The 24,935-nt window shown below is 47.7% G+C and overlaps 10 protein-coding genes and 1 pseudogene across 11 annotated transcripts, besides 1 other annotated feature; 6 read left to right on the top strand and 5 right to left on the bottom strand.

Moving 5' to 3' along the window:
- Positions 1–414: 414 nt before the first annotated feature.
- Positions 415–1,031, bottom strand: NCS54_00764100 (Hypothetical protein; the record flags this gene model as incomplete). The annotated part of the gene is made up of 2 exons (XM_053153056.1): positions 415–631; positions 691–1,031. The coding sequence occupies 2 exons, from the start codon at positions 1,029–1,031 to the stop codon at positions 415–417; spliced, it is 558 nt and encodes a 185-aa protein (XP_053009031.1).
- An 820-nt stretch (positions 1,032–1,851) lies between these two features.
- Positions 1,852–2,741, bottom strand: NCS54_00764000 (Hypothetical protein; the record flags this gene model as incomplete). Its single annotated transcript, XM_053153055.1, has 4 exons — positions 1,852–1,885; positions 1,936–1,969; positions 2,020–2,540; positions 2,584–2,741. The coding sequence occupies 4 exons, from the start codon at positions 2,739–2,741 to the stop codon at positions 1,852–1,854; spliced, it is 747 nt and encodes a 248-aa protein (XP_053009030.1).
- Positions 2,742–3,501: 760 nt separating this feature from the next.
- Positions 3,502–4,545, top strand: NCS54_00763900 (Hypothetical protein; the record flags this gene model as incomplete). Its single annotated transcript, XM_053153054.1, has 5 exons — positions 3,502–3,701; positions 3,758–3,834; positions 3,888–3,971; positions 4,025–4,093; positions 4,145–4,545. The coding sequence occupies 5 exons, from the start codon at positions 3,502–3,504 to the stop codon at positions 4,543–4,545; spliced, it is 831 nt and encodes a 276-aa protein (XP_053009029.1).
- Positions 4,546–6,947: 2,402 nt separating this feature from the next.
- Positions 6,948–8,684, top strand: NCS54_00763800 (annotated as a pseudogene). Its single transcript has 6 exons — positions 6,948–7,407; positions 7,479–7,540; positions 7,601–7,669; positions 7,727–8,067; positions 8,126–8,325; positions 8,404–8,684.
- Positions 6,948–8,684: a sequence feature.
- A 133-nt stretch (positions 8,685–8,817) lies between these two features.
- On the bottom strand, positions 8,818–10,016 carry NCS54_00763700 (Neutral protease 2; the record flags this gene model as incomplete). The annotated part of the gene is made up of 3 exons (XM_053153053.1): positions 9,758–10,016; positions 8,884–9,705; positions 8,818–8,837 (listed from the first exon to the last, which is right to left on the bottom strand). The coding sequence occupies exons 1-3, from the start codon at positions 10,002–10,004 to the stop codon at positions 8,818–8,820; spliced, it is 1,089 nt and encodes a 362-aa protein (XP_053009028.1). The 5' UTR covers positions 10,005–10,016.
- Positions 10,017–10,688: 672 nt separating this feature from the next.
- NCS54_00763600 (GH43-C2 domain-containing protein) lies at positions 10,689–12,561 on the bottom strand (the record flags this gene model as incomplete). The annotated part of the gene is made up of 2 exons (XM_053153052.1): positions 10,689–10,828; positions 10,905–12,561. 2 exons carry the CDS (start codon positions 12,559–12,561, stop codon positions 10,689–10,691), a joined length of 1,797 nt encoding a protein of 598 aa, XP_053009027.1.
- Positions 12,562–13,806: 1,245 nt separating this feature from the next.
- Positions 13,807–14,941, top strand: NCS54_00763500 (CBM1 domain-containing protein; the record flags this gene model as incomplete). Its single annotated transcript, XM_053153051.1, has 3 exons — positions 13,807–14,145; positions 14,202–14,381; positions 14,441–14,941. 3 exons carry the CDS (start codon positions 13,807–13,809, stop codon positions 14,939–14,941), a joined length of 1,020 nt encoding a protein of 339 aa, XP_053009026.1.
- A 2,014-nt stretch (positions 14,942–16,955) lies between these two features.
- Positions 16,956–17,708, top strand: NCS54_00763400 (Alginate-lyase2 domain-containing protein; the record flags this gene model as incomplete). The annotated part of the gene is made up of 1 exon (XM_053153050.1): positions 16,956–17,708. One exon carries the CDS (start codon positions 16,956–16,958, stop codon positions 17,706–17,708), a length of 753 nt encoding a protein of 250 aa, XP_053009025.1.
- Positions 17,709–18,735: 1,027 nt separating this feature from the next.
- On the top strand, positions 18,736–19,634 carry NCS54_00763300 (Hypothetical protein; the record flags this gene model as incomplete). The annotated part of the gene is made up of 3 exons (XM_053153049.1): positions 18,736–18,785; positions 18,841–18,896; positions 18,952–19,634. The coding sequence occupies 3 exons, from the start codon at positions 18,736–18,738 to the stop codon at positions 19,632–19,634; spliced, it is 789 nt and encodes a 262-aa protein (XP_053009024.1).
- Positions 19,635–19,721: 87 nt separating this feature from the next.
- NCS54_00763200 (NmrA domain-containing protein) lies at positions 19,722–20,876 on the bottom strand (the record flags this gene model as incomplete). Its single annotated transcript, XM_053153048.1, has 4 exons — positions 19,722–19,978; positions 20,029–20,381; positions 20,478–20,707; positions 20,769–20,876. 4 exons carry the CDS (start codon positions 20,874–20,876, stop codon positions 19,722–19,724), a joined length of 948 nt encoding a protein of 315 aa, XP_053009023.1.
- A 530-nt stretch (positions 20,877–21,406) lies between these two features.
- Positions 21,407–22,520, top strand: NCS54_00763100 (NAD(P)-bd-dom domain-containing protein; the record flags this gene model as incomplete). The annotated part of the gene is made up of 4 exons (XM_053153047.1): positions 21,407–21,511; positions 21,573–21,802; positions 21,862–22,211; positions 22,267–22,520. 4 exons carry the CDS (start codon positions 21,407–21,409, stop codon positions 22,518–22,520), a joined length of 939 nt encoding a protein of 312 aa, XP_053009022.1.
- Positions 22,521–24,935: the final 2,415 nt, after the last annotated feature.

The raw sequence follows: 24,935 nt of genomic DNA, 5'->3' as shown, positions 1-24,935 counted from the left end.
GTGACCTCTGTACAGACATTTTGAAGGCGACGGTTGTTGCCTTACCTGTGGGATGTCAGTATCGATCAACTTGAAGAACAAGATAGAATAATCAAGCGACTTCATACCTGAGTTTAAAATTGCAAGACGTCAATCCCTACGAAACCCACTGTTTCTCTCAGCTGAATGTGACATCAACCCTGTGCCGTTAGGAATATTCTAAACTTTGTACTTCTAGTTTTGCTCATGATTATATTTAAGGGCAGCTTATCAATAAGGCAGCCGTGATTGCTCAAGGCAGGACACCGACCAAAGCACCAGGAGATATATTGCAGTGAAGGAGGAAGTTTTGTCAATCATTCATTAATCATGTGAAAGGCAATATGCTACTGACGGAGTTTTAAGGCCCAGAGCACAATGCTAGACTTTTGCCAACTAGTCCAGTCGAGGGAGGTCTCCCTTCTCCTGAGCTTCCTCCACAAGCTTGTTGTAAATAGCCACCTTCTCCTCATACTCCTTCACCAACTCGCTGTCACTCCTCTTGCCGGGAGTGGCATCATCACCGCCAAAGGCACGGACGGCGGCATAGTAGACATCGGCCAAAGCCCTGCATACACCCGATACGCTGACAGACTCGCACTGATAGTACAGGCTTGAGATAGCATGTTAGTAATTATTCAAAAGCATTGAAGGGATGCGCGAGGAACTCACTCGGTCTTGAAGTTGCTATCAATGCGAGCCTTTCCGCTCACGGTGAATCGGCTCTGGGCACGATAGTTGTGATAACCAAAGTCGTGGCGGTTGCAGGCTGGGATAAAGGGGAAGCCAAAGGGGTTGTCGGGAGATGAAGTGCAACCATCAGAGTCCCAGATGAGGGTTGGGGGGTCTCGCGCGTTACGTCGCGCAGTAAAGGTGGGCAACGAGACACTGAAGAGCAGCTGATCCGTCACAGTGTTGGCACTTTGACGCTTAGAGACGGACTCGTCCTTAGCGCCAGCTGGCAGGGCAAATGCCACTGGCAGGAGAGAGACGAGGCAAAGGCTGAACTTCATGTTGTCGACGTTGCTCTTGGTGATTGGCTTGCGATGGATGCTGAGTATCACAGACTTTGCGGTGCAGACTGAACGGCCTATTTATTCTTTTTTGAAGCCATTCACAGGGATACGCGGAATAATACCGCAAAGGCCGATGCGGCCATTCATGCTGGTATATGTCGAGTTGTTGATCGTCCCGGTTGATACCTGCCTTTTTGAGCAATGATCACTGCCGTCAAGGTGGTCACGCTCTCTAATTCTGTCTACTGATTTGCCATGTCTCGCCAAGCTTTCAAAAAGGCCGGCAATGTCGCAGGTCGGGCTGCGGGCTTGAGTAACTTTCCTGTTTTACACTATGAGACATGGGTTACGACTTCGACATATGCGCATGGTCTGGCCGCGAACTTGGATTGGAAGCTTGGTCTGAAATGGGTCGATCGCCGTGCGGGGACGGAACCATCGCGGTCAACTAAACGAGTTAGGCGCCCGGGTCCCCTTGGCAAGAATGGCTGGGGTTGCAATGAATATGTTTTGGGAAATCTATGGCCGTTGAATGGTGACATGCATAGCAAGGGGTAGTTGGTAGACTAGGCGGGACACGTACGAGGCTCCGAGTTGCAAACGGGGCAGCTGTTTAGCATGTGGTGGGACGAAAGGAAAGGTAGGTCGTAAGACAGTATCTTGTCGATTGATGAATAATAATAGCTTGGTCATGTAGTGACTGACTAGATTTGGTACAAGATACTCACGATGCCGTGCAAAGTGAATGGCAAGGAGTGAGGGAAGCCCTAGCCTAGGTAGGTGGGGAGCAAAAGAGGACACGGTGACACCCATGTCCCTAAACAATAATCAAGTTGGGTTGGATGGCAGGGCTAACGATAAGTAATCTAGTCCAAATTTCGGCATTCTGAGCTTCACTTACTGCCTCTTGTTCTCCGCATAGATGAAATTGGCAGCTGTGACATGTGAGCTTATGGCTTTGACATCTGACATCCAGGCTACTCACCAAAGGGAACAAGTCCGTTCACATTTGCCCAATCACGGACACCAGTTCTCTCGGTGTCCGAACCCCAGCGAACTCTAGCGCTGGGCGTGGTAAGATGTAGTCTTTTCCTTGTTCCGTTGGCTGGGATAAAGGCCAGGAACACGTAGCGATGCGGTCCGGTTCCGGCGGGGGGTGCTGGTGGCGTGTATTCTACCAGATCTTTCCTCCTGCGCCTAGTGACTGAATCCAAAGCCGGATATGAAGCTCTGATCCAATGACAGAACTCGGACCACTTGGGATCCTGTCGCGATGGAGCGTCGGGGTCAGTCATGACGATGACATAGGTCATGCTTGAATCCGTCATGATGTCGGAAGGGACTTTAGCTCCGACGTGATCAAGATGGACTGATGGCGCGTTCTGAAGGTATGGAGGATGGACTATGTTTCCAAGGTTTGCACGAAGGTGCTTCCAAGCGACTTTCAACTCAAGGATGGGTATGAAGTCGTCGATAACGGTAGGGATGATCCTGGCCCGTACAAGCCTTTCAAAGTTAGTTGAGAGCTCTAGAATTGGGGAGTACCTACTCTTCATGAACACGGTTCATTTCCTCATTCGGCGGGCTCATCATACGCTGTTCCGCAGCTACACCAAGGTAACCTTCCTCAGCGGCGAGGTCCGCGCTGACCAGCCCTGCTGTGGGCAGCAGCGCCAGGGTTTTCCATAGGGTGGAAAAGAGCACCATAGGGGCGGTAGAAGGTCATTGACCCTGAAAACCAAGGATTGAATGGATTGGTGACAGGAAGAAGAATCAGGTGCGGTTGCCGGAGTTTTATCACTCGTGAATCTCCCCGCAATTGGAGAGAAGGTTCCTGAGAATGCGCCATGATGTCACAAAAGAGTCTATCTGACGATTTGTTGAGCCTATCGATGATTTGCGTCTCAACTTGATCTACCATGGGAATTTCGAGCACTTTATAGGCCGGCTCAATTCATCAGGCCATCCACCAGCTTCTTGTTCTACCTATTGTGGAGCAAGACACAACGAGTGCCAGCGATTGGAGCGCTTCTACAATCAAACTAGATCCCGCTGCCTTCTTCACCGTATGGAGCATGCCGTCACATGTCCTCCACAAGAGGCTTTTTAGAGGGCTGGCGACGAGGCCGTGAGGGGGACCTCGAGGGAGATTGAACTCTACGGTTCTGAGTCGTGTAAGTAATCCAGCGCTTGTGGTAATCAAGAGACACGCTAGAACTTGAGTGAATGTCTCAACTCACATATAGATAGAAGCGAAACCTGCTTCTAGTGTAGCTGAAACCAGCAAGGTCCAGGTCCAACGACGTTGGTGAGAAAGTATCTCACTACTGGTTGGGGTGGAGGGGATCCAAAGCGGGACCCCCACTGATCATGCAGCAGCTTGTCATCAAATATCAACTCTTAATTCCCCATCATTAACCTCGTTCATCTTTTAATTTACTCATTGTTACTATAAGAAACCGTCAAAATGTCCATGTCCACGCAAGACGCTGCCACCGTGAGGGACGGCTTCCCTCGCCCTTTTCCCAACACCCCAAACAATGTCCTGGAGCAACTTCGTCTGGATGGCAAGGTTGTTGTCGTAACTGGTGCCGCCGGTGGCATTGGCTTCGCGGTGGCTGAGGCCATGGCCGAGGCAGGCGCAAATGTCGCTCTCTGGTACAACTCGTGCGTGTCATTGCCTGGTCTTCTTTCTCTACCACCGACGTCTAATCATCAAACAGTAACGACACGGCTATCGAGAAGGCCGAGACCCTGGCCAAGGAACACAACATCACGACCCGTCCGTATAAGGTCGATGGTGGGTGATGAATAGAGACCCAAAAGTCAAGACAATTGGCTCACCCTCTCTAGTGTCCAATTCTGATCAAGTCCAGAGCACGATCACCAAAGTGGTAGAGGACTTTGGGAAGATTGATGTCTTTGTGGCCAATGCTGGCAAGTTGACTCTTATCCCCATGATTCATATCTGCGCTGACAACACATGGTAGGAATGGCTATCTCAAAGCCTATCCTTGAGCAAACCCTGGACGAGTACAAGAAGCAGATGTCGGTGAATGGTAAGAAACATGAACCCTAACTACAGAACCAATACTGAAAACGAAGCGCAGTTGATGGCGTAGTATTCTCCGCCAAATATGTCGGCGAGGTTTTCCGTCGACAGGGCTTTGGAAACCTGATTATCACCTCGAGCATGAGCGGCCATATCGTCAATGTTCCTACCGACCAGCCCGTCTACAACGCCAGCAAGGCCTTTGTGACCCATTTTGGAAAGTCTATTGCCAGAGAGTGGCGTGAATTCGCTCGCGTCAATATTGTGTCGCCAGGGTTCTTCGATACTAACATGGGCGCAAGTCCCGAATGTCTCAGCGAGGCGTACCGTATGTCCGTTCTTGGCAGGCAGGGTCATGTCAAGGAAATCAAGGGCCTCTACCTCTATCTGGCTAGTGATGCTTCTACCTATATGACTGGAAGCGATCTTCTTATTGACGGAGGATACGTGTTGCCCTAAAGGGACTGGAATCACAGGTCGGTGAGGGTGGGGGATAGAAACCGAAATAGACACATAGGAGAGGATATGCTTGGGCTCAAGTTGCCGCAAGTCATAAGACAGAGAAAAACAATAGACTCTGGAAGAAGAAGAACTGATATGTGAAACAAATGCTACATCTCTATGTGCAATGTCTACCCTCGCTGAACTGTTGGTCAACCAAATACAAACTCCCGATAATTTGAAGCAATTCTCCCAACGCCTTCCTCTAAACTCCACCCCTTTATCTCGCAAATTGCTCTGTACATGTCCTCAAGTTCGCCATCCATTCTATCACCCGCTGTATGAAGGTCGCTCTCAACGAGTACCCGATTGTCTGGCACTGTCCTGATGGCGTCTTCCGTTTTGGCTCTTGCCGCCTCTGAGGCGAGGTTGTTAGTCTTTGAGAAGGAAAAGAAAATCTTGGCAGGAATCGATGGTTTGAGGTACTGCTTCACCGCATCTGACTTTCCGCTGAACGAGTGAAGACAAATGCGTGGGGGATATGGCTTGCCGTTGTTTTCCTCAGTCGCAGATTTTGTGTCGGTCTGATAGCCGTTTTCTTTTGCCTCCTTCTGTTGGGCACGCCGTCCCTTTATTTCGTGGCCTTTCCAGCATGAAGTCAAGACGTCGTAGAGGAGCCCGTGAACCTGAACTCCATGAACACTGACGACCCTACCGAGTTCTCCGGCAAGACTCAGATGGGCCAGTAGGACAGTTTTCTGATGCGAAATCTGGATCCGAAACTGACTGAGAGGCCTCCTCTGCCTCCCACCACCCGTACGGGCTGGATCTCGTGAAGGCCCCGCCCCATCTTGCCATTGCATCGGCAACCGAAAGGCCTTGTCCAGACCGATTTCTCCGACCATCGCATGGGGGTCGGCCAATAACCTCACTCTTGTCTCGGAAAGGAAGGTTGATAACGGTACCGGTGTCGGTAGATCTCTCCAGAAGGCCGGATCTTCTGGACTTGGGGACAGGACTGCCTTGTAATGTCTCTCCTTTGCAGTTTCAACATCTTCGTGGTGTATGAAGGTAGGGTTATCCTGGAAATCATCATAAAGCTCATGGGAGAACCAAGGATGCCGCCCGTAGCCCGCAATGACCGCAGTTGTGTCTCGTGAGAAGCACTCTGGGCTAATCACGCCGTGTGCTTTTGCAATTTCTGTCACGAGTGGTTGGTCTTGTGTTCGGGTTGCCATAATTGCTATCGCTCGAGCCTTCATGGTTGGTAAATCGGCAACAGACAACATTCTCTCGGCGACATGGTTGTGGGCGTCAAAGACGCCGAGATGCCATGGAAACGGGTCTTGATAGGGGCGTGGCGGCTCCAGGGCCACACCTGGCTCTTCGTCTGGCACACACATCGTGAATAGTGTTTGGCTTGAGCTGAAGATGAATACTATAAGTTCATATCTTCAATTCAAATAACAGGCGGTCACTAAAAAGAGATGGCTGTGCAGCTGAGTCAGGGTCTCTTGTGAGTCATCTTCCACCAGTCAGAGTCGGAAGATTCGCAGAGCATGCCCTTTTCCGATGGATTTATTAGCCCGTCAAATTTTAGGCATCAGCTTATGCTTTTCTTTCGCCTTTCTGGATTTACCCACACTAGCGGGTGCTTGCCGGTGTCTAATGGCTAGACGGCGAAGGAAATGAGTTTTCTCAATAGAGCCTCGGATCCTTTGAGGTAGAAACGAAGAGCAAAAGACACTAAAAGTTGATTGCTTGCAATTGGTTGTAATAGACTGTCTTTATTGTTATTTACCTACTGATACAAGCTGGTGAGATAGCCTGGATCAAATTTCTCATCTTACCATTACCCTCTTCTTTGCAATAGGTGGCAGCATCTCGTCAACCTGTCCTCAGCTTAGACAAGCCTCTTTCATCATTCTGCTGAAACCTGCGAACTAAGTAGCTGGTTGAGTCTCGCCTTGGTGTTGCTAACTGCACAATGCCATGCCAAGCCCCTAAAGCGATCCTCTCCGCCTCTGATCTGCAAATATGATGACGCCCAGAAGAGACCATGGCAAAAGAGGCTCAATGAGGCGCTTTCTTGCCCTGGATTATCCTTAGACATTGGTCAATGTGTGTTTTCTCTGGCACGTCTGGTACGGCATGAAATAACCGATTGGCGAAAGTACTGGAGAGGATAACTCGCTGTAACGAAGCCCTGCATGACCGCATCAATCCGCCTCGTTGGGAATGGGAAAAACAGGGTTGTTGCAAGCATGCACTTGGAACCGAATGTGACATTCGGCATTCACATAAAGATGAGAAGGGACCCATTGCTAGGTCGACGTTATTGATCAAGCCCTAGTCCAACGTTCTCAGTCTTTAACCCATTGTGAACCCATTCTTACCTTGACGATATCCGGCCAAGTAGAAGCTCACTGGCAAGCACAATGACTTCAAACGTGGCATCCACTGTTGATCTCTTCAAGAGCATATTTCCTGGGAAAGTCATCACTCCAGACAGCGCCGAGTATGAAGCCGCGAAAACACACCCATGGTCTCAAACATGCTGGACACCAGCCGCTGCGTACATCAAACTAAGCTCTACGGAAGAAGTACCACAGTCTCTTCAGACGATCCAGCAACACAAATGCAGATTCGCCGTCCGAACCACCGGCCACAACCCCAATCTTGGATTCAGCAGCACCGATGAGACTGGCATTGTTCTTGACCTTTGCCTGCTCAAGTCTAAAGAATTGATCCAAGGGAATGTCGCGCGAGTTGGAGCAGGGAATACCTGGGGCGAGGTGTACTCCTGGCTCGAGGATCATCAACTCTCAGCAGTTGGTGGCAGAGATCAACAAGTTGGCCTGCCTGGCTTCCTTCTTGGAGGTATTTCATCACTCACAGCCTTTGGGCTATAAAGGACCGTCCTGGCTTGACCAGGAGCTGACTTGATAAAGGCGGCCTAGGAGCCTTCCCAAACCTTGATGGAGTTGGAGCGGACAACGTCAAGAACTTCGAGGTAAGATCGTCCCTCTCCACCTGACCTGTTCTCACTAACAGGTTGGATTCTTTCTCCCAGGTTGCCCTGGCGGATGACACAGTGGTGAACGCCAATTCTGCTGAAAACACCGACGCGGTTCAAACTTTGGTCCGTAAAGACTTAACGCTTGAAGGAAGCGGTTCACCATAAATCCCAACTATGTAGGCAATAGGCATCATCACAAGCGTTGATCTCGAGACCCAGCCATTGTTGAAGGTCCAATACACCATCAACATTTACAACCCGGAAGACTATACTGGCATCATCAACGCGACAATTAAAGTTCAGAATTCTCTGGAATCAGACCCCAAGATCGGACTGTTCACAAACTTCAATCCTGGATTCGTGGCTGTTGGACGTCTGTACGTCGAGCAACCAAACGAGGAGGTCAAAGCCTTTGAGCCCTTTTACAAGCTTGGTAGTCTTTTGTCAACTGCCATTTCCCAAACTAAAGGTACCTTGCTATCACTCGCTCAGGCCATGGGCCATAAACAGGAGCCCAAAAAGTGAGCCCTCCTACCCTGACTCCCTCCCATCAAAGCGGACTTACTGACATCTTTACAGTCGAGCTATTGGCACAGTCACCACCACAGTGTCAGAGAGCCTCTATGTTGAAGTGTACAATGCGTGGATTGAGGCCATTCAAGACCTTCCGGCCGGTGCTGTTCTACACTACACTATCCAGCCAGTAGGCATGGCATGCATTCAAGCTGGCAAGGCTAAAGGAGGCAACGTGATGGGACTGCAAGAGACCCCGCAGTGCTGTAAGTGAGCACGTCGAACTCGAGATCATAGTCCTTTCCTCACCCGATAAGGATGCTGACAAGGCATCTGCTTGACAGGGTGGGTGTTTACCTGCGAATGGCCCAAAGGCGAATGCGAGGATGCTGCGGCACAAAAGGCTGTTGACTCGATCGTTCAAAAGGTGCAGTCAATGGCACGGGAGAAGGGTCTATTGCTCGACTTCTTACTCCCAAACGTTGCGAGTTCCTCTCAAAAGGTATTGCGCAGCTACGGTGATGGATCAGTGAAGTTGATGAAGGAGCTTGCCGCAAAGTACGATCCTGAGAGTGTCTTCCAGAACTTGCAACATGACGGTTTCTTGCTACGTAATAGTGTATAGTGCTTTTGATGCTGGGTGGGCGAGAGTGACATCTTGTAACCTCAGAGGAGCATAGTTCTATTGGGTGATAGTAGGTGGCTACGTGATGCGGCCTTCGATCCTGGCGTCCGCCCGTATATACTCAACAAATTGCTTAGCAATCCATATACACCGCTGGAGAAAGTTAGTATATGGCTATCATGCAGATTAGAGAACTTACCATTGGCATACAGCGAGTAGCTGTCCGCATTGTACATGGCCTCCTCCGATGTCAAAGCAGTGCTGTTCTCATAACCATATGCCCGGTCAGCCGTAGCAGGGGCCTTATCCTCATACACAGCCCTAGCATGCGTCATCTCGTGAATCGTCGTAGTAGCATGGTCCTGCTTGTGGCATTTCTGGGGCAGCGGGGGCAGGGTGTCGTAGAACAGGGGACACATGACGATGTAACCGTTGACCCAAGTTGTGTAAGCGATCAGAGGACCATCAGTTTCGCAAACGTTGAGGTCGTCTCGGCATAGGAGTCTCGTATCGCCGCTGTCGGTTGTGGAGCACTCCTTGGCAACAGCCAACAGACGGCCTGAAACATGCTCCCGAGCTTCAGTCTCGTTCGACTTGAAGTATTCGACAAATCTTGCTGAGTGAACATCGGCAGCATCGGCAGCGGCAGCTCGGGCCAGAGTCTCGCAGTTTCGCACTCCGTCGAGGTTTGCTTTGAGCTTATCGGCTGGGCAGTCCTCCGTTTCCACAATCGACCGTCGAGACAGAATTTGCTTCACCTCGGCAGCGGAACTTTCCTTAACTGTAATTGATAGGGCCTTGGACTTGAAAGAGATCGAAGTCGGTTCCTTGGAAGCGCCAGAGACGGAGGGGAACGTTCCTTCAGCGACAATGGAGTAGGTTCCAGGCTTGAAGTCGTAGACCGAGGACAGGTCCACCAGTCGAGTGACGGATGATCCGGCAGCCAACTTCTCATAATGCTTAGATTCCAAGCCCTCATAGTAGACACTCAATTCAATGCCCTGGAAGGGAAGCTGCTCTCCTATGGCGATGGGTCAGATTTCTTCGTCTCATGTTCTCAAAACCATGCTTACCAGCATCGTCCACCACCACCATCTTCTGGACAGGTCTTTCATCCAGGATAGTTCCTACTCTTAGAAGGCTCAAGTCATTAGACCCGTCATTCTTGATGGTAACCTCAACTTCGGTTGCCTTTCCTGACGAAGGAGACAAGGTGACAGCCAATCCGGCGGCCTCCGCTGATCGTGCATTGAGGGGTGAGTGCGACTCAGCGCCAATCGCGAGGAAGACGGCCGAAGCCAAAGCTTGGGAGAACAACATGATGAAAATGGCGAGTTTGTCCACTCTGGAAACTAGGGCGGTAAAGTCTCATGTTGGCAGGACAGCTCAGGCCCTTATATAGAACAGGACGGCTCGGAAATTAGTCGAAGAAGATGCATTATCAGCCAAGCGGCTATAGTACCTATCCAAGAAATACGGCCCCTTGTCGAACCAATACGAGGTGGGGACGGGCGTGATCATTACTTTTTCTAGCGTAGCAATGGCTCAATACACCCCGGACTTCCATCCAGATACCGGATGCCAAGATCTATTTTGAGTTGTGGCGGCCGGTTCAAATGCGACCTCCCCGGAATAAACGAAGAAATACGAGACGGTCAAACCATATTTCTAGCATCCCCCTGCTTGGTGCCGGGCAGTAGATCACACCGCACAGGAAGTGCCGGAGGAACTGTTGAAGCATAGCATAGCTGCATAGGTCTTGCACCAGAAAATAGAAACGTAACAAATAGCCTTCAGGCGCTTGAACAGTAACAGCTCGGCCATAACCTTAGGGGGTCATCGTAGTTTCAAGCTTCGCTGTGATTGAGACTTGTGATAAACTCTTTATCGGTGTGGTGCACCTTTCCTAGTCACTAGGAGAAGGAGGATGGGAATCAACATGTCGATGACAAGCAACGCCCGGCTATGTTTCTAACCATATCGCATCCCGATTCACAATCAATCTCAGCTCGCATCAGCCTCATCTACATCTTCCTGGCTTCTGAACTGCCGAAGCCCTTGGTATCTCCAGTTGGAGATGTACGTCTCAAATGCCTGCTCGCCATGCTTTCCGTTTGTTGTTGCGTAAACGCCCAAGATTGCCCCTAGCAAGTGTCAATAGACCAGTAAAATTGGAGGCCTTCTGACAGTAAGAAGGTATGAAGGAGGAACTCAACTTACCGGAATAATATGGGACCACGTCAGTTCCACGACAATGACCAAGTACCTTGACCTCTTCTTGGTCTGTTGAGCCAGCCAGGCCGGCCCTGAACTCGAAATGGGTACTGTTTTTTGTTTCGATTTCCAGCCGAAGCTGCTTTCCAACCCACTGGGCCGGAATACGTGTCGAGTTCTCTTGAATTACACTCCTACCGCGGTAGGGGGTTTCCGAGTGTCCACGGAAGCGTAGATAAGGCTGCAACAAATCGCTCCCCTTTGGCTTGAGCATCACAATACCCAGGTCAATATGTTGAGATTGGTCTTGGAACAATGAAACGCCAACTTCCATTTCTTCTTTCTTTAAGGATTGGGCCCAGTCGATTTCCACGCTGTACTTGAACATGGAGTGCGCCATTCGTCGACCAATGAACGTCTGGCCTCGTCCTAGTGCAAAGTCGCCGTCGAAAGCAGTGAGGTTGAGTACAGAGGATTTCAGAGCAAGGCTGTTAGCGTGACCAGGAGGAGAGATCTTGTAATTTCTGCTCTTCGGTAGTCGCAAGTGGACGAAATGAATCGGTAGGTTGCTTCCAGGAGGAAAAGTGACCAGGTCGTCAGCGCCATTCAGCTGACCCTCCCCTTCGTCCACATATGACTCCGGAGGTAACTTCCATCCAGACATGGTTCCAGTAACATTGGAAAAGACGGGAAACTCGCCATCCTCCCACGTGACGGGAGTAAGCACTGTTTCTCTCCCCATTGGCAGATTTCCAAAGTATGGGCCAGGCTTTTGGCCATACGAGCCCCCAGCTCGAACAGCCAAGGCAGATGCCCACCACTGTCCGTCAGCATCCTGGAAGAGATCTGCGTGTCCAACAGCCTGGAAGTAGGAACTCGTGTCATTGGCAGCTGTGAGAAGAGGGTTTTGAGGCGCCGGCTCATAAGGCCCCTTGATGCTGCGTGACCGTGCCATGGTGACCATGTGATTTTCTCGAGTTCCTCCCTCGGCCAGGAGGAGGTAATACCAGCCACTGCGCTTCCAAACATGAGGTGCTTCAGGAGAAGCTCCTCCAGTTCCATTCCATGGCATTATGATGTCGCCAATTTCTCCCGTCTCAAAGTTCAGCGGTGCATGCATCACTCCAGGATAGTACGCCGCTGTGTGTGCGCCTGCAACCCATGTAGACCCATCATCGTCCCAGAATGGCGAGGGGTCAAAGCCAGGGAAGCTGAAATGGACGGGATCAGACCACGCATCTGAGCTATAAGGGTCCGTGGTGGTCATGATGAAATTGTCCCATCGAGAGTCATTAACACGGGGAAGTTGTTGGTTGACCAGGGTTGACATTAAGTAGAAAGTGCCTTGATGAAACCGCAGCGTCGGTGCATATATGCCGCTGGTGGCTTTTGGGAGAAACGCCATACCAGGCAGCTGGTCTGGGCGACTGAAAGCATTTGAAACATGCTTCCAGTTCACCAGATCGTGACTAGCATGAATTGGAAGACCAGGAAAGGCGAGAAAACTTGATGTAACACAGAAGAATGTGTCATTGAACTTGGGTACGAAGACACAACTGGGATCCGGGTTGAAACCACTGAGAATCGGGTTGTGAAATGTTGAGTTTGTGGCAGCACCAAGTGCCAAGGAGCCCATTGCGGGTACAAGTAAGCAAGTCTTCATATTTGCTATAGAATGGATATGAAGTCCCCGGACCTCTTGCGCAATGTTTGTACGGCAAACGACGTTCTATATATGTTGATAATTGTGATGGATCCGCCGTCCATGGCTACCTACCTTGGTAAACTAAAGTAAGTTTTCCGATGTCGGCACTTATACCATATCTGCCTAAAGAATATCCGATTTAGCCTGAATCCTTTGGCTGTCACGATGCACAGTTGAAGCTCAAGAATGCGGGGGATCGTCGTTATTGATGGCCATTTCACGGAAAATGGAGATGGTTATTTGCCGACTCGCGGATTTGAACGGGTGCTTGAGCACGTTGATCAGTCAAGGACGGCAAGACCGCGACTTCAAATCACGTACATGAGTTGCGGGTTATACCAATTGCCTGGAAATATGCCCATGTCAATGGTAATGTGAACATCACGGAGGAACGCGCTAGCCGAAGCGACTCCTCCTGGCACGCACAACCTCCGTACACTCCAGTCAAACTTGGATGATGGGCCCAATCTATTCCCTAAGTTACATGAGAGAATTAAAATTGGGGAATTATTATTATTGGGTATGAGGCGTCGTTGCCCTGCTTCCAGGTTTAGCGAGTGGTGGCCCAGTCATGGTGATAATTGATGGTGGACAAGCCAAGTTCTAAGCAGCAGGAGCATCTCAATTGGCCGAGAGATCCCATCATTCTCGACTATAGGTGAGTTCTAGTCTTTGAATCAAGCCATTATTGGTGCTTCGAAACCCCGTACCGAGGTTAATGGGTCTGGTTAACAGCGATGCTGAGCCACGCGACTTCCGGTTCGGTTAATGATCCGACGGCCCATGAAATGGTGATCTCGCATGAATTAAAAGGCTGTCATATATGTTTGCAAACCAGTGCCGGACGCGAGTTGTTTCAGGCTTGTCCGGGGGTTGTTGTTTCATCTTCAGATTGATGGCACAGTGATTTACCCACCAATGCCCTCTTTGACAGGAAACAAATGGGTCCACCGGATGCTGGGCCCACGGAAAATAGTTAAATAAACGAGATGTGTCTGCTGATTTGTTTGGTAACGTTCTATGCACCATCCCAGTCACGAACGATTAGGTTCCGAAATAACCGCTCGAGTCTCAGATCCAGGCCCTGTAATTTGCCATTCTAGAATTTGATACTCAGACTTAAATACTTGGAGAACTGGAGAGAGGATTTAGAGTTGGAAACAAACACTCTCAGGCATCAAGTGCATTTCACAATCCATCAACATGCGAACCTCTCTAGATCAGACCCTTCTCTTTGTCTTGGCGCAAGCCCTCGTCGCCAAGGCGCAGTCATGCCCTGACATTCAAATTTTTGGCGCCCGCGAGACCACTGTGTCTCCGGGCTTTGGATCCGCTGGTGCACTGATCGACATGATCAAGGCCGATCATTCAGGTGCTACCGCGGAGGCTATCGAATACCCGGCCTGTGGAGGCCAATCCTCCTGCGGTGGTGTTCAGTACGGTGATTCTGCGCGACAAGGCACCGAGGCTGTGACCACAGCCGTCAACGACTTCCACTCTCGCTGTCCCGATTCGCAGATCGTTTTGGTTGGATATTCACAGGTTTGTTACCAAGTCACTCCTTTTACACTCCAAAGTGCTCACCATGCAATACTTAGGGCGGTCACATCATGCACAACGCCATCTGCGGAGGAGGAGACTCTGGAGCCGGTATCTCTGACACGGCTGTTCCTATCACAGCCAGCGCAGTAGCCCAGGTCAAGGCAGCCATCCTGCTTGGTGACCCTCGTTATGTCAGTGGGCTCGCATATGGAGTTGGAACTTGCACTTCTGGTGGCGTAAGTGAATTGAGAGAAAATCTAATGAGAATCATCTCACTCTAACAAACTTGGGATAGTTTGATGCTCGGCCATCGGGTTTTGTATGCCCAAACGCTGGCAAGGTTCAGTTGTACTGTGATGCTGAGGATCCATACTGCTGCAACGGAAACGACGCCAACCACCATCAGCAATACGTTACTCTCTACGGAACGGAGGCTTTGGCTTTCGTCAACAGCAAGCTTGGCGCTTCTGGCGAAGCTGGTGGATCCAACGATGACACTCCCGCTGTGCCATCAACTGGTAACTCCAATGAGGGCACAGCTCCTGTTCAACCCTCTACTGGCTCCGACGATAGCGCTGGCAGTAGCCCGAGTGCGACCATTCTACCCCAGGAGACAACCACGGGGGGCAGCAGTGGAGGAGGAAACGGACAGGAACAGGGCAATGGCCAGGAGCAAGGCACTAACTGCGCCGCTCTATGGGGACAATGCGGTGGTCAGGCATGGACCGGAGCGACCTGTTGCTCGAAGGGAACTTGCAAGCAGTTCAACCAGTATTACTCGCAGTGCTTGAATTAAGTTTAGAGATACCAATAAATGGCGTTTGGGGTAAAATTATTTTCTTCTATTTCTTCTATTTCACTCGCATCATCCAAATCGCTCGTTGACAGAGTAAGCATCAATACCCGCTGACAACAACGGGGAGTTGAACTGCTATTGATGAAAGGTTCAAGGCGCAAACCGCAAAGCCTATTTACGTAGCAACATCCGTGATATTCTTTGCAAAATACATCGCTCCCTGTAGTGGATTGTATGTGTATGCTTCAACCTCGACGAAACCCTCCGATTTGTAAAGGTTGATGGCCGATGTCATCTTGGACAGCGTATCCAGAAGTGCCGCGTCGTAGCCCTCGGCTTCGGCCCGCTTCAACACCTCCCTGACAAGTTTTCTTCCGACTTGGCGACCTCGAGCGCTTGGGTACAGAAAGAGTCGTTTAATTTCGCAGTACCGTTTGTCGACAGGGTGATGTTGACGATATTCGGCTTGCACTGTGAGTGGACGCAAGGCGATGCACCCGAGGACTTGATCTTGTGCGTCATCCACGGCAAGTAGAAGGGCTCCAAACGGAGGTGCGTATTTCCCTGGGAGCCCTCCTAACTCTGTACTGTAGTCTTGAAAAGAAATATCTTCGTCAAGCCATTGCGTGTAAGCCTGGAAACACTCGGTCACAGATGCCAAGTCCGTGGGGCTTGTTGCTTGACGAATTGAGACAGGTGCGGATGGTAATTGCATGTTTTGAATTGTGAAAGAAAGCTATAGATTCTAATAAGGGGTAGCTATTATCTTCACCTTTCTGACAGTTGAAATATCTGTCATCAGAGCCTCCGTTATCGGTACGCCCATTGATAAGTTGATAAAAAGGTGTAACCACGGCATCCGAAGGCTAAAACCGGATCAAGGAGTTAATTCCGCCCTGTTTCCGCTCACCGTGGTACAGGGTATTCAGCATCATGGCGCCCAGGTTTGAACACAGATGCAATGAGGCAAATGGGGAGGCAGCAATATATTTGGTAATAATGTTCTAGCACAGTGGTGGGCTTTTAAAGCTACCGTAGTTAGCTAGGAGTATTTTTTTCTTAGATTTTTATATATTTTACCACATGTTTATATTTTTCATGGCAGCTCAAGCCCAAACAAACACAATGTTGACCTTTGGGACTGCTCAATATTGGTGAAAGTGACACATCCTTTGCGAGTGGATGATAAAATAGTCTTCCAAGTATTTAGTTCCTTCTCTCCAATAGCCTTATGGAAGATGCTTTGGGCTCCAATTTGCGTGATTATTGCTTGGGAGTTCGAAAACCAAATCACGCTCTTCTTGGAGGGTTGACGTGCAGCCTTTTGGTGGTAGAAATGAAGCCTTCTGAACATAGACTTGTGCCTTGTCTGTTCTTTCAGTAGCCTATTGGCTAAACCCGTCATATGTTGCTGGCTCTATCTATTCCGTGCCAATAAGGGCTAGTATCATACCATGCCTGGCCGTGCTCACGACTCTCGTGTTTGTGCTGAGCTAAAATTTGCATGAATTTGAAATGCATTCCCTGGATAGCTATTACGGATAGTCTTAATCGCGGGTTAAAAGACACCCGTTATGTGCCATAAAAGTATGGCTGAGTACGGCAACGGGTGTTTATTCAAAGCCGCTTGCTACGTTGAATGTGTCTCGTAACCTCGGTCCACCAAAAGATCCGCTGTAAGCGCTACCTTTGATAGGAAGCTCCATGGGTCAGTGCTGCTGTTTCTCGTATAATGATCAGCAAAGGGCCCATTAAACCATGTCCTTAATCTATCATGTCGCATTCACTGTCAGCAAGCCCGACCAAAACGTGCGAGGTCGACCTTCTTGAGACACCGAAACAAATAGGAATCGCATGAACATCAGAATGGAACGTGACAACACAAAGCTATGACCCGTATAATCCACTCCATCTCCGGTGATCCCGCTCGGGGGTATAAATGTCGTTCCTTTTCCATCTTGACTTCATTCAAACAACTCTTCATCCAATAACCTTCAGACACCACGACTTCAACATGGCTCCCAGTTTTGTTCAAATTCTCTCGGCTGGCCTTCTGGCCTCTTCTTTCAACATTCTCAAACTCTCACAGGTTGCCGCACTCGACCCCAAATGCGCCCCAGGTGGAAACTTTGACCTCTCCCACTGGAATCTGCAGCTGCCTATCGGAAGCCCTGGGAAGCCCAAGACCATTTCCAGCGCCGATCTTCAGGGATGCAACGGCTTTGAGAACTTTGACTATTTCTTCACCAATAGCAAGGACGGAGCTCTTGCCATGAAGGTCCCGGCCAAGTCCCAGTGTGTTACCACTCCCAACAGTAAGCACTGTCGCACCGAGCTGCGGGAGGCCAACCCCAGCAAATGGAGCCCCTTCAATGCTCGCAACCGTCTCTACGCTGATCTCGTCGTCAACCAGAATGACGATGAGATCGTCGTGGGCCAGATTCACATCGACGACTCCATCTCCACCAAGCCAGTCATGGAACTCTACTACAACTCCAAGGGCGAGTTCACCGTCGGTGTTCAGAAGTGCCGCACCTGCAGCCAAGCCAGAACTGGTGTCCTTGCCAAGGTTCCCAAGGGGCAGAGGTTCCACTACGAAATTCGATATGAGAAGAACAAGCTTTCCGTTAGCATCAACGATAGCCCCTACAAGGAGCTGGACACTTTCGACCTCAATGGGCCGGACAGCTACTTCAAGGCTGGCAACTACAACCAGGGCGAAGGGCCTACCAACACCCACTTTTTCAGCATCATCGTGACTCACTAGATACTGTATTGTGAGTGGCTCTTTCAGAAGAGTTCAAGGTATGAATGCGCTAGAGTCTTTGACGGCGAGGGATCAGTTGGCTTGCCCGGGATCGTTGGTAACCCTTGCCCACCAGTGGTAGAGTAGTAGTTAGGTAGCAAAGAGTTCAATTATACACTGCCTATGCTATTAAAACTGAGACATGATACAGTCTGACTATGATAAGGTTCCAAAGTTCGGTGTCCTTCAGGACCGCCGGAGAAAGTGTTGGCCAAGGATAAGGAAGATCGCAGAATTCGTAAACGTCGGCAAGAGGCGCGTTGTTGGCTTGTTGCTCAAGTCTTCATCCGCCAGAACCGCGGATAATTGCTGAGACAGAGCAGCGTGTGGTATGCTGAGGACGAGGAAATGGGGCATGAGCCATTGAGTTATCAATATCCAGAAGCAAAATCTGGACGGGATCAGAACCCACTATCAGCTCGACACGACAACCGCCTTCAATCAGACTATGGACACGGGACTTTCCTGCTGTAGCAGCCTGCAGATCGCGGGGCCATATCTTGCGGGGAAGTGGGTTCTCGGTCAAGTTTGATCGGCTCCGATCACCAACTCTCCCACCCCCTCAATCGGGTCCGCATCATCAACCTGGGGAAGAAGATGCGGGGAGCATGTTCAAGAACCCGTTTACACTTCGCGACAGAGGAAAAAGGCGGGGTTGTCATGCAATATGAACCGGATCAAGGTCACAAGATGAATTCGGCATGAAACTAGGAACCCTCGTCTTTACTTCCACCAAGAACGAAGCTTCCCGCTTCCGTTGACCCGCCTCGATGCATCATCTTTATGAGGCCCCCAGAGTGATGTTGTAACTGCCGAATTCAAGGATTATGCATGCTACGGGCATCGATTTGCTGCAGACAGAAGGTATAAATACTGCTAGGTCCTTTCCCGCCAGCCACATTCTTTCATCCCTTCTGTTTCTTGATCCACAACTCATCTCGAAAATACTCCAACCACGTCTCCTCGGCTTCTGCAGATCAAAACGACAATGTCTTCGCAACAACGGACGGTGATTGTTACTGGTTCGGCGCGGGGCATGTGTGTTTATGCCCTATAATGTTTCCGAATGGACCAACTGACGCGTATTCGCCAGAGGAAAGGCAATTGCTCTTCGTCTTGCCGAGGATGGCTATGACGTCTGCATCAACGGTAAGACACCCATGCATCACCTATTCACCGCCTCGGTCTTAACCCCATTCTACAGACATTCAAGCGAACAAGGCCGGAATCGATGAGACAGTCTCTGAGATCCAAAAGCTTGGTCGTCGAGCATACGGACATGCAGCTGATGTATCCGACCTTGCCCAAGTCGAAGAGATGGTCGCAGCCTCGGTTCGAGAGCTTGGCCCGCTAACAACCATGGTGGCCAACGCTGGAATCGCTCAAGTCAAGCCCATTCTCGATGTAACGACAGATGATCTTCGTCGCATGTTTGATATCAACGTCTTTGGCACATTCAACTGCTATTCAGTTGCCGCTAAGCAAATGATCAAGCAGGGCTCCCCCGGTAAGCTCATCGGGGCTGCATCTATTGCCGCTATGAAGTCCTTTCCCATGCTGTCCCACTACTCGGCAAGCAAGTTTGCAGTCCGTGGCTTCACCCAGGCATTTGCCATGGAAATGGCGCCCCACAAGATCACTGTAAACGCTTATGCACCGGGAATCGTGGGTACGGCCATGTGGGATCTTATTGATGAGGAGTTGGCAAAGGTGCATGGCGCCAAGAAGGGCGACATGATCAAGAAACATAGTGATGACCTGATTTCATTGGGACGTACGAGTGTCCCGGAGGACGTGGCGAAGATGGTTCGTTTCTTGAGTGGGCCAGACTCCGACTACGTGACAGGGCAGACTCTCGTCGTTGACGGTGGTATTATCTTTACTTGATTTATCTAGCACCAAAGCCTTCTTGATCACTCATGCAAGCCTCATGCTGTATAAATAAGCTAGATAGGTGACACGGCTATGAATTCACTACTGCTTGCCCCATCCCGCTTCTAGTACCTCCTTGACGGTTCGGGCATGAATTTTGGGGAACACCTCGTTCAGCGTCTTATTCGTTGGCTTCAGCTCGAACAAGCCCTTCTCGAACCAGACCCCGAACGTGGCAAAGAGGGCTTGGATCTGGTCCTTGGGCATCTGAGAATACAGCGATGGGTGTGATGGCAACTCGGTGATTTGTCCAGATAGGAGCAAGTCCAGGCTGTCGTGGGTGACTTCGAATTTCTCGTCTATGAGGGTGGGTTAGCAGAGCCAATTCTAAGGTCTGGTGATGGTGTACCTTTGACTTCTTCCGCAAGGCGAAGGAACTCATTCCATGTAATCGACTCCCCGATTACATAGCTCTCTTTCTCCCAACTAGGTAGGTCGAGGCTGGCGGCAACAAACTCGGCAATGTCAAAGGTATGCGTGAAGGTGACGGGGGTGTTGCCATCGCCAGGGATGGCAGCCCTGTTATACTCGATATCGACGACGATGAGGTTCTGGCGCTGGTACGACTGGACGCGAGGGTAGCCCCAGAAGTCGAGGAAGTATCCCACGTAGAATAGGGTATACTCTAGAGTGCTCTTCTCCAAAGCCTCAACCGCATCGAGCTTAGACTGCCCGATCATCATCTGCCTCTCGCCCACTTGTCTGTTTGTAAAACCATTGGTGAGCTTATGCCTGCTTTTGGAGAAGTGTTTAAGGAATGTGGTGAGGGCTGGGAAAGTGGCTATAAGTTTATCTTACTCTCTGGAATATGGGATACCCCAGATGCTGGGAATGAAGCGCCTGGTGTATTTGGAAGCCTCAGCAGCATGGACCAAGTTCACTTGCGGCTTGCCATCAAAGGTGACAAACAAAGTCGAGATGACAGTATCGATCTTATTGTCTTCCAGAACCTTGGTCATGGAGTCGGCATCGGTGTAGTCGATGGCGATGACGGGGATGCCATTCTCGGCCTCGAGGGCGGGATTGGGCTGTGAAGATTAACAAAGACTCACAGGAGACACAGGATGTGGCTCATGCAGAGCGTCTTACCGATCGGCTGAATACCTTGACGTCGTAGTTCTTCTTGAGGTTGATAGCTTCAGCGATGGCGCGGCCAATGCCTTGGGTGCCTCCTGCGACTGCGATAGTGGGCACCATTGTGATTGTGACAGTGAATGATGTTCAGGTGGCGTAGACTGATGCGTATTTTCCCGTCTTATTCTGCCCAATCTTGGCCTGGGTTAACACTGGAGCGGAAATGTCCCTGCTTTTTTTTTTAAAAAAAAGCTCTCTCATACGTATAAACTGTTGGGGCCCTTGCCTATCATCGTAGTCTTGAACTTTAGCAGCTCGTCCACCGACGGCCTAACATCGACCCGATTCTTAATCCCACAACGGTCCCCGAGTGTAGATCACGGCCGAAACTCGGACGAAGATGTTTTATTAGTCCTTGATACATGGCGGTGAATTCGGCCAGATCAATAATCTCATAATACAAGTGTAAACTATGTATACTTCCTGTCGCCAGTCAGTCTCGTCATACTTTTGTTTACCTAAGTAGCATACACGCATTCCAGTCATTCGTCCTGTGTCGTGTCGGCTTCGCATCTTTTCGGTACACTTGGAGGACTATTATATTTCCCTTTCATCGCTTCTACAACGCTGTTAAGACAACTTCCTTCTCCAATATGGTCAACATAGCAGTTGCTGGAGGCACCGGAGGTGTTGGTCGCACCATCATCGATGCCCTCAAGGACAACCCGAAACACAAGGCCATCATCTTATCGCGTACCGTAAGTATCCCCGATCCGAGCCAAGAACTAGCCTTCGGACAAGCTAACCCCCTGCGTGCAGGTCTCCGATGGTGTTGACCTTGGCGCGCCCGTCATCGGTGTTGATTATGACGATGTCGACGCGCTTCAAGCTGTCCTAGAAAAGCATGAGATTAACGCCATTATCTCGGCACTGGCTCTCCATATTATTGGCGTGGGCCAGGCCCAGATTAATCTCATCAAGGCCGCCGACAAGAGCGAGCCCACCAAGCGATTCGTTACAAGCACTTGGGCAGTTCGACCTGAGCTCAAGTACGTCACCTTGTATCACCTGAGACTCATGATCCGGGATGGCTGACAGCGTTGGACAGGTGGTTCGATCTTCTTCCCCACGGCTTCCAGCACGTGGCGTCGTACACGGAACTAGACAAGACCCAGCTGGAATGGACAGCCTTCAATGTTGGGTGGTTCCTCGAGTACTATGCTATGCCGAACGTCGAAACATACATCCCACAGACCACGTTCGTCGTCGACATGGCTAATAGGCATGCCTCGATCCCCGGTGACGGCAAGCAGAAAATGTCATTCACCTACACCAAAGACGTGGCCAAGTTTGTGGTTGCGGCGCTCGACCTCCCCAAGTGGGAACGAAACACCTATGCAATTGGTGAAAAGTACACGTGGGAGGAATTTGTCAAGATTGCTGGGGAAGCTCGAGGGGGTAAGATCAACCATCTGGCCGAGAACTACAGAGATCTAACCACACATGGGATTAGGAGAGAAGTTCACTGTCACCTATGACAGCGTGGAGAAGCTTAAGGCCGGCAGCATCACTGAACTTCCAGGCCAGGTTGCCGCATACTCGTATTTCCCCAAAGAATGGACGCAGAAACTCTTCTCAGCCTTTGGAATCTGGGTGACCGAGAGCATCTTTGACTTTCCCGATGAAAAGTTACTGAACAAGCAGTTCCCTGACATCAAGGTCACCACTGTCCAGGAAATGCTTCAGAGTGCGTGGAAGGGCCAATAAAGTAGTTGAAGGGGAAGCGGATGTTTGAGCTGAAGTGAGGGATAAGACCCGAATTCCGGTGAAGCCAGCTCGCATTCTCCGCCATGATGCTCTACGGTAGTCCGTAATACTATAGCTGTGTGTTGATAACTGTTTTTGGTACTGTGGCTTATATTTCCTTAAGGGTTGTTTTTTTATTTTTAAATTTAATAATATATTACTTTAATATATCTAATATTTTATTAAAATAATTATAATATACCTTTCTTAAGTAGTTTCTTTTTAGCTTTATACCTTATTATAGCTCTTATTTTTAGAGTTATATAAAAGATATTAAGTAAGCTTATAAGGTTAGGCATAGGGTAATATAATATAGTATAAGCATAATTAATAAGCTCTTAGCTAATTTTAGTCTAATTATTATCTTTTTATAGTTATTAATTAAGATTTAATTAATATCTAATTAAAATATATTTTTTATAATAACTATCTTAAGGTTTTTTACTTAAGTAATATTTTTAAATAAATATAAAATAGCTCCTAAGTTAAGTAAGATGTAATTATATAATAAGTAAGTTTTAGTAATTATAAAATTAATCTTTCTACTTATTATATTAATTACTTATAATTAAGCTAATATATATAATAAGCTTATGCACTAAACAAGGGTACGCACTACTTAGATTTTACATATGACAGTCATATGTTTCCCAAGGGATAACCGGTCGTACTGGGTTTATATTAGCAGAGGATCAGGTAGCATACTCTAAGGCGGGGGGTATAAGTCACGTCTAGTAATATGCTTAAAGGTATTAAGTATAACTAAGTTATATTAATAACTAAGATAATTACTATATAAGAAAGTATAATAAATATATTTTATATACTTATAATTACTTCTTTAGACTAATATTTTCTAGGTTTAATTTAAAATAAGTCTAATATATTTAATATTTAGTCCTAGGACTAATATAAGTAATATTTAATCCATTTAGTCCCTTACTTAATTAAAGTATTTCTATTATATTTCCCCGCTTAGCCTATATTATAGTTATAATATAAGGTTCCCCCTTTATTAATCTTATCCTTAAGATTAATTTTAATAACTAAGTATTATTAATAAGTAACTCTAACTTATAAAAAATCTCTTTTTATTAATATAATATTAAGCTAAGTTTCTAAGTATATTTCTTTATAAAAACATTCTAAAATATAAAGTCTTTTTACTTATATTAAGGCTTTTAGCTCTAAAATTATATCTTATATTTATTACTTTTATTAAGACTTATTTTATAAGGTAATCTCTAATTATTTTAATTATTATTTTAATTATATTAATATAAAAGTTATATATAATAGGGCTAATATAGCTTCCTTCTATAAGTATATATTAATATTTCTTTATAGCTATTAGTTAATTTTCTATAATTATAAAAAATATCTAAGAGTATAAATATCTCAAAAATAAGAAAGCTAAGGTAAAAACTACCTTAGAGGAAGTAATAATTAAACTTACTTATATTTAGAAATAAAAAAGATTACTTAAAGCATATAATAATAAGGCTTTTAAGCGTGGCCTTTATGCCTTAGAGGAGTTAAATAAGCTCTATAAGGAATTATTTATTATTATAAAGGTATATTCTATCATGGCCCAGTACCAGACCAGGCGGTCTAGCTAGGCAGAAAAACCACTACGTGATAAGACGCTATAGAAGTAAGTAGGACCTACTATAATACAAGTGAGCACTTATATATCGCGCTTACCCGCGATGTTATAAGGGTAATAAGTAAGTAAGTACTATGGGTTCTACCCCGGTAAGTACTCTAAGTATATAAAATATACTTAATATACTTCCCTATATAATAATTACCTTAGTTATTAATATAACTTAGTTATATTTAATACCTTTAAGTATATTATTAGATATAACTTATACCTATTATTACTTAGATTATACCTAGTACTTTTTGCTAATATAAACCTAGTATAACTAGTTTATCCCTTAGGAGATATATAATTATTATATATTAATAGCTCTTATTTAGTAGTATATGATATACTTTAAGTAATACTATTACTATAGCGCCTAATACTAGATCCCCTTCTATCTCTCGTAGTAAGCTACTTATTACCCCCTAATAGGGATAGCCCGCGACTAAGCCAGAGGAACCTAATGTCCTAATAGACATAGATGATAATAATAAGGAATATATTATCCTGGCCTTATATAAGGATAAAGTCTATAAACTTAGAAATAAATATAACTACCTAACTACCTAGTATAATAACCTCTTAGATAGTATATAAAATAATACTAGAATTACTTAAGAGTGACTTATAAGTATAGAAGTATCTATAAATAATATATAGGAATGCTTTTATTAAGCTATAAAATAGTAATAATAATAATATTAGTAAATAATTAATAAATAATA

Source organism: Fusarium falciforme, chromosome 6 (genome assembly GCF_026873545.1).
Source record: "Fusarium falciforme chromosome 6, complete sequence".
Classification (NCBI taxonomy): domain Eukaryota; kingdom Fungi; phylum Ascomycota; class Sordariomycetes; order Hypocreales; family Nectriaceae; genus Fusarium; species Fusarium falciforme.
This window is presented reverse-complemented; position numbering and strand designations above follow the sequence as displayed.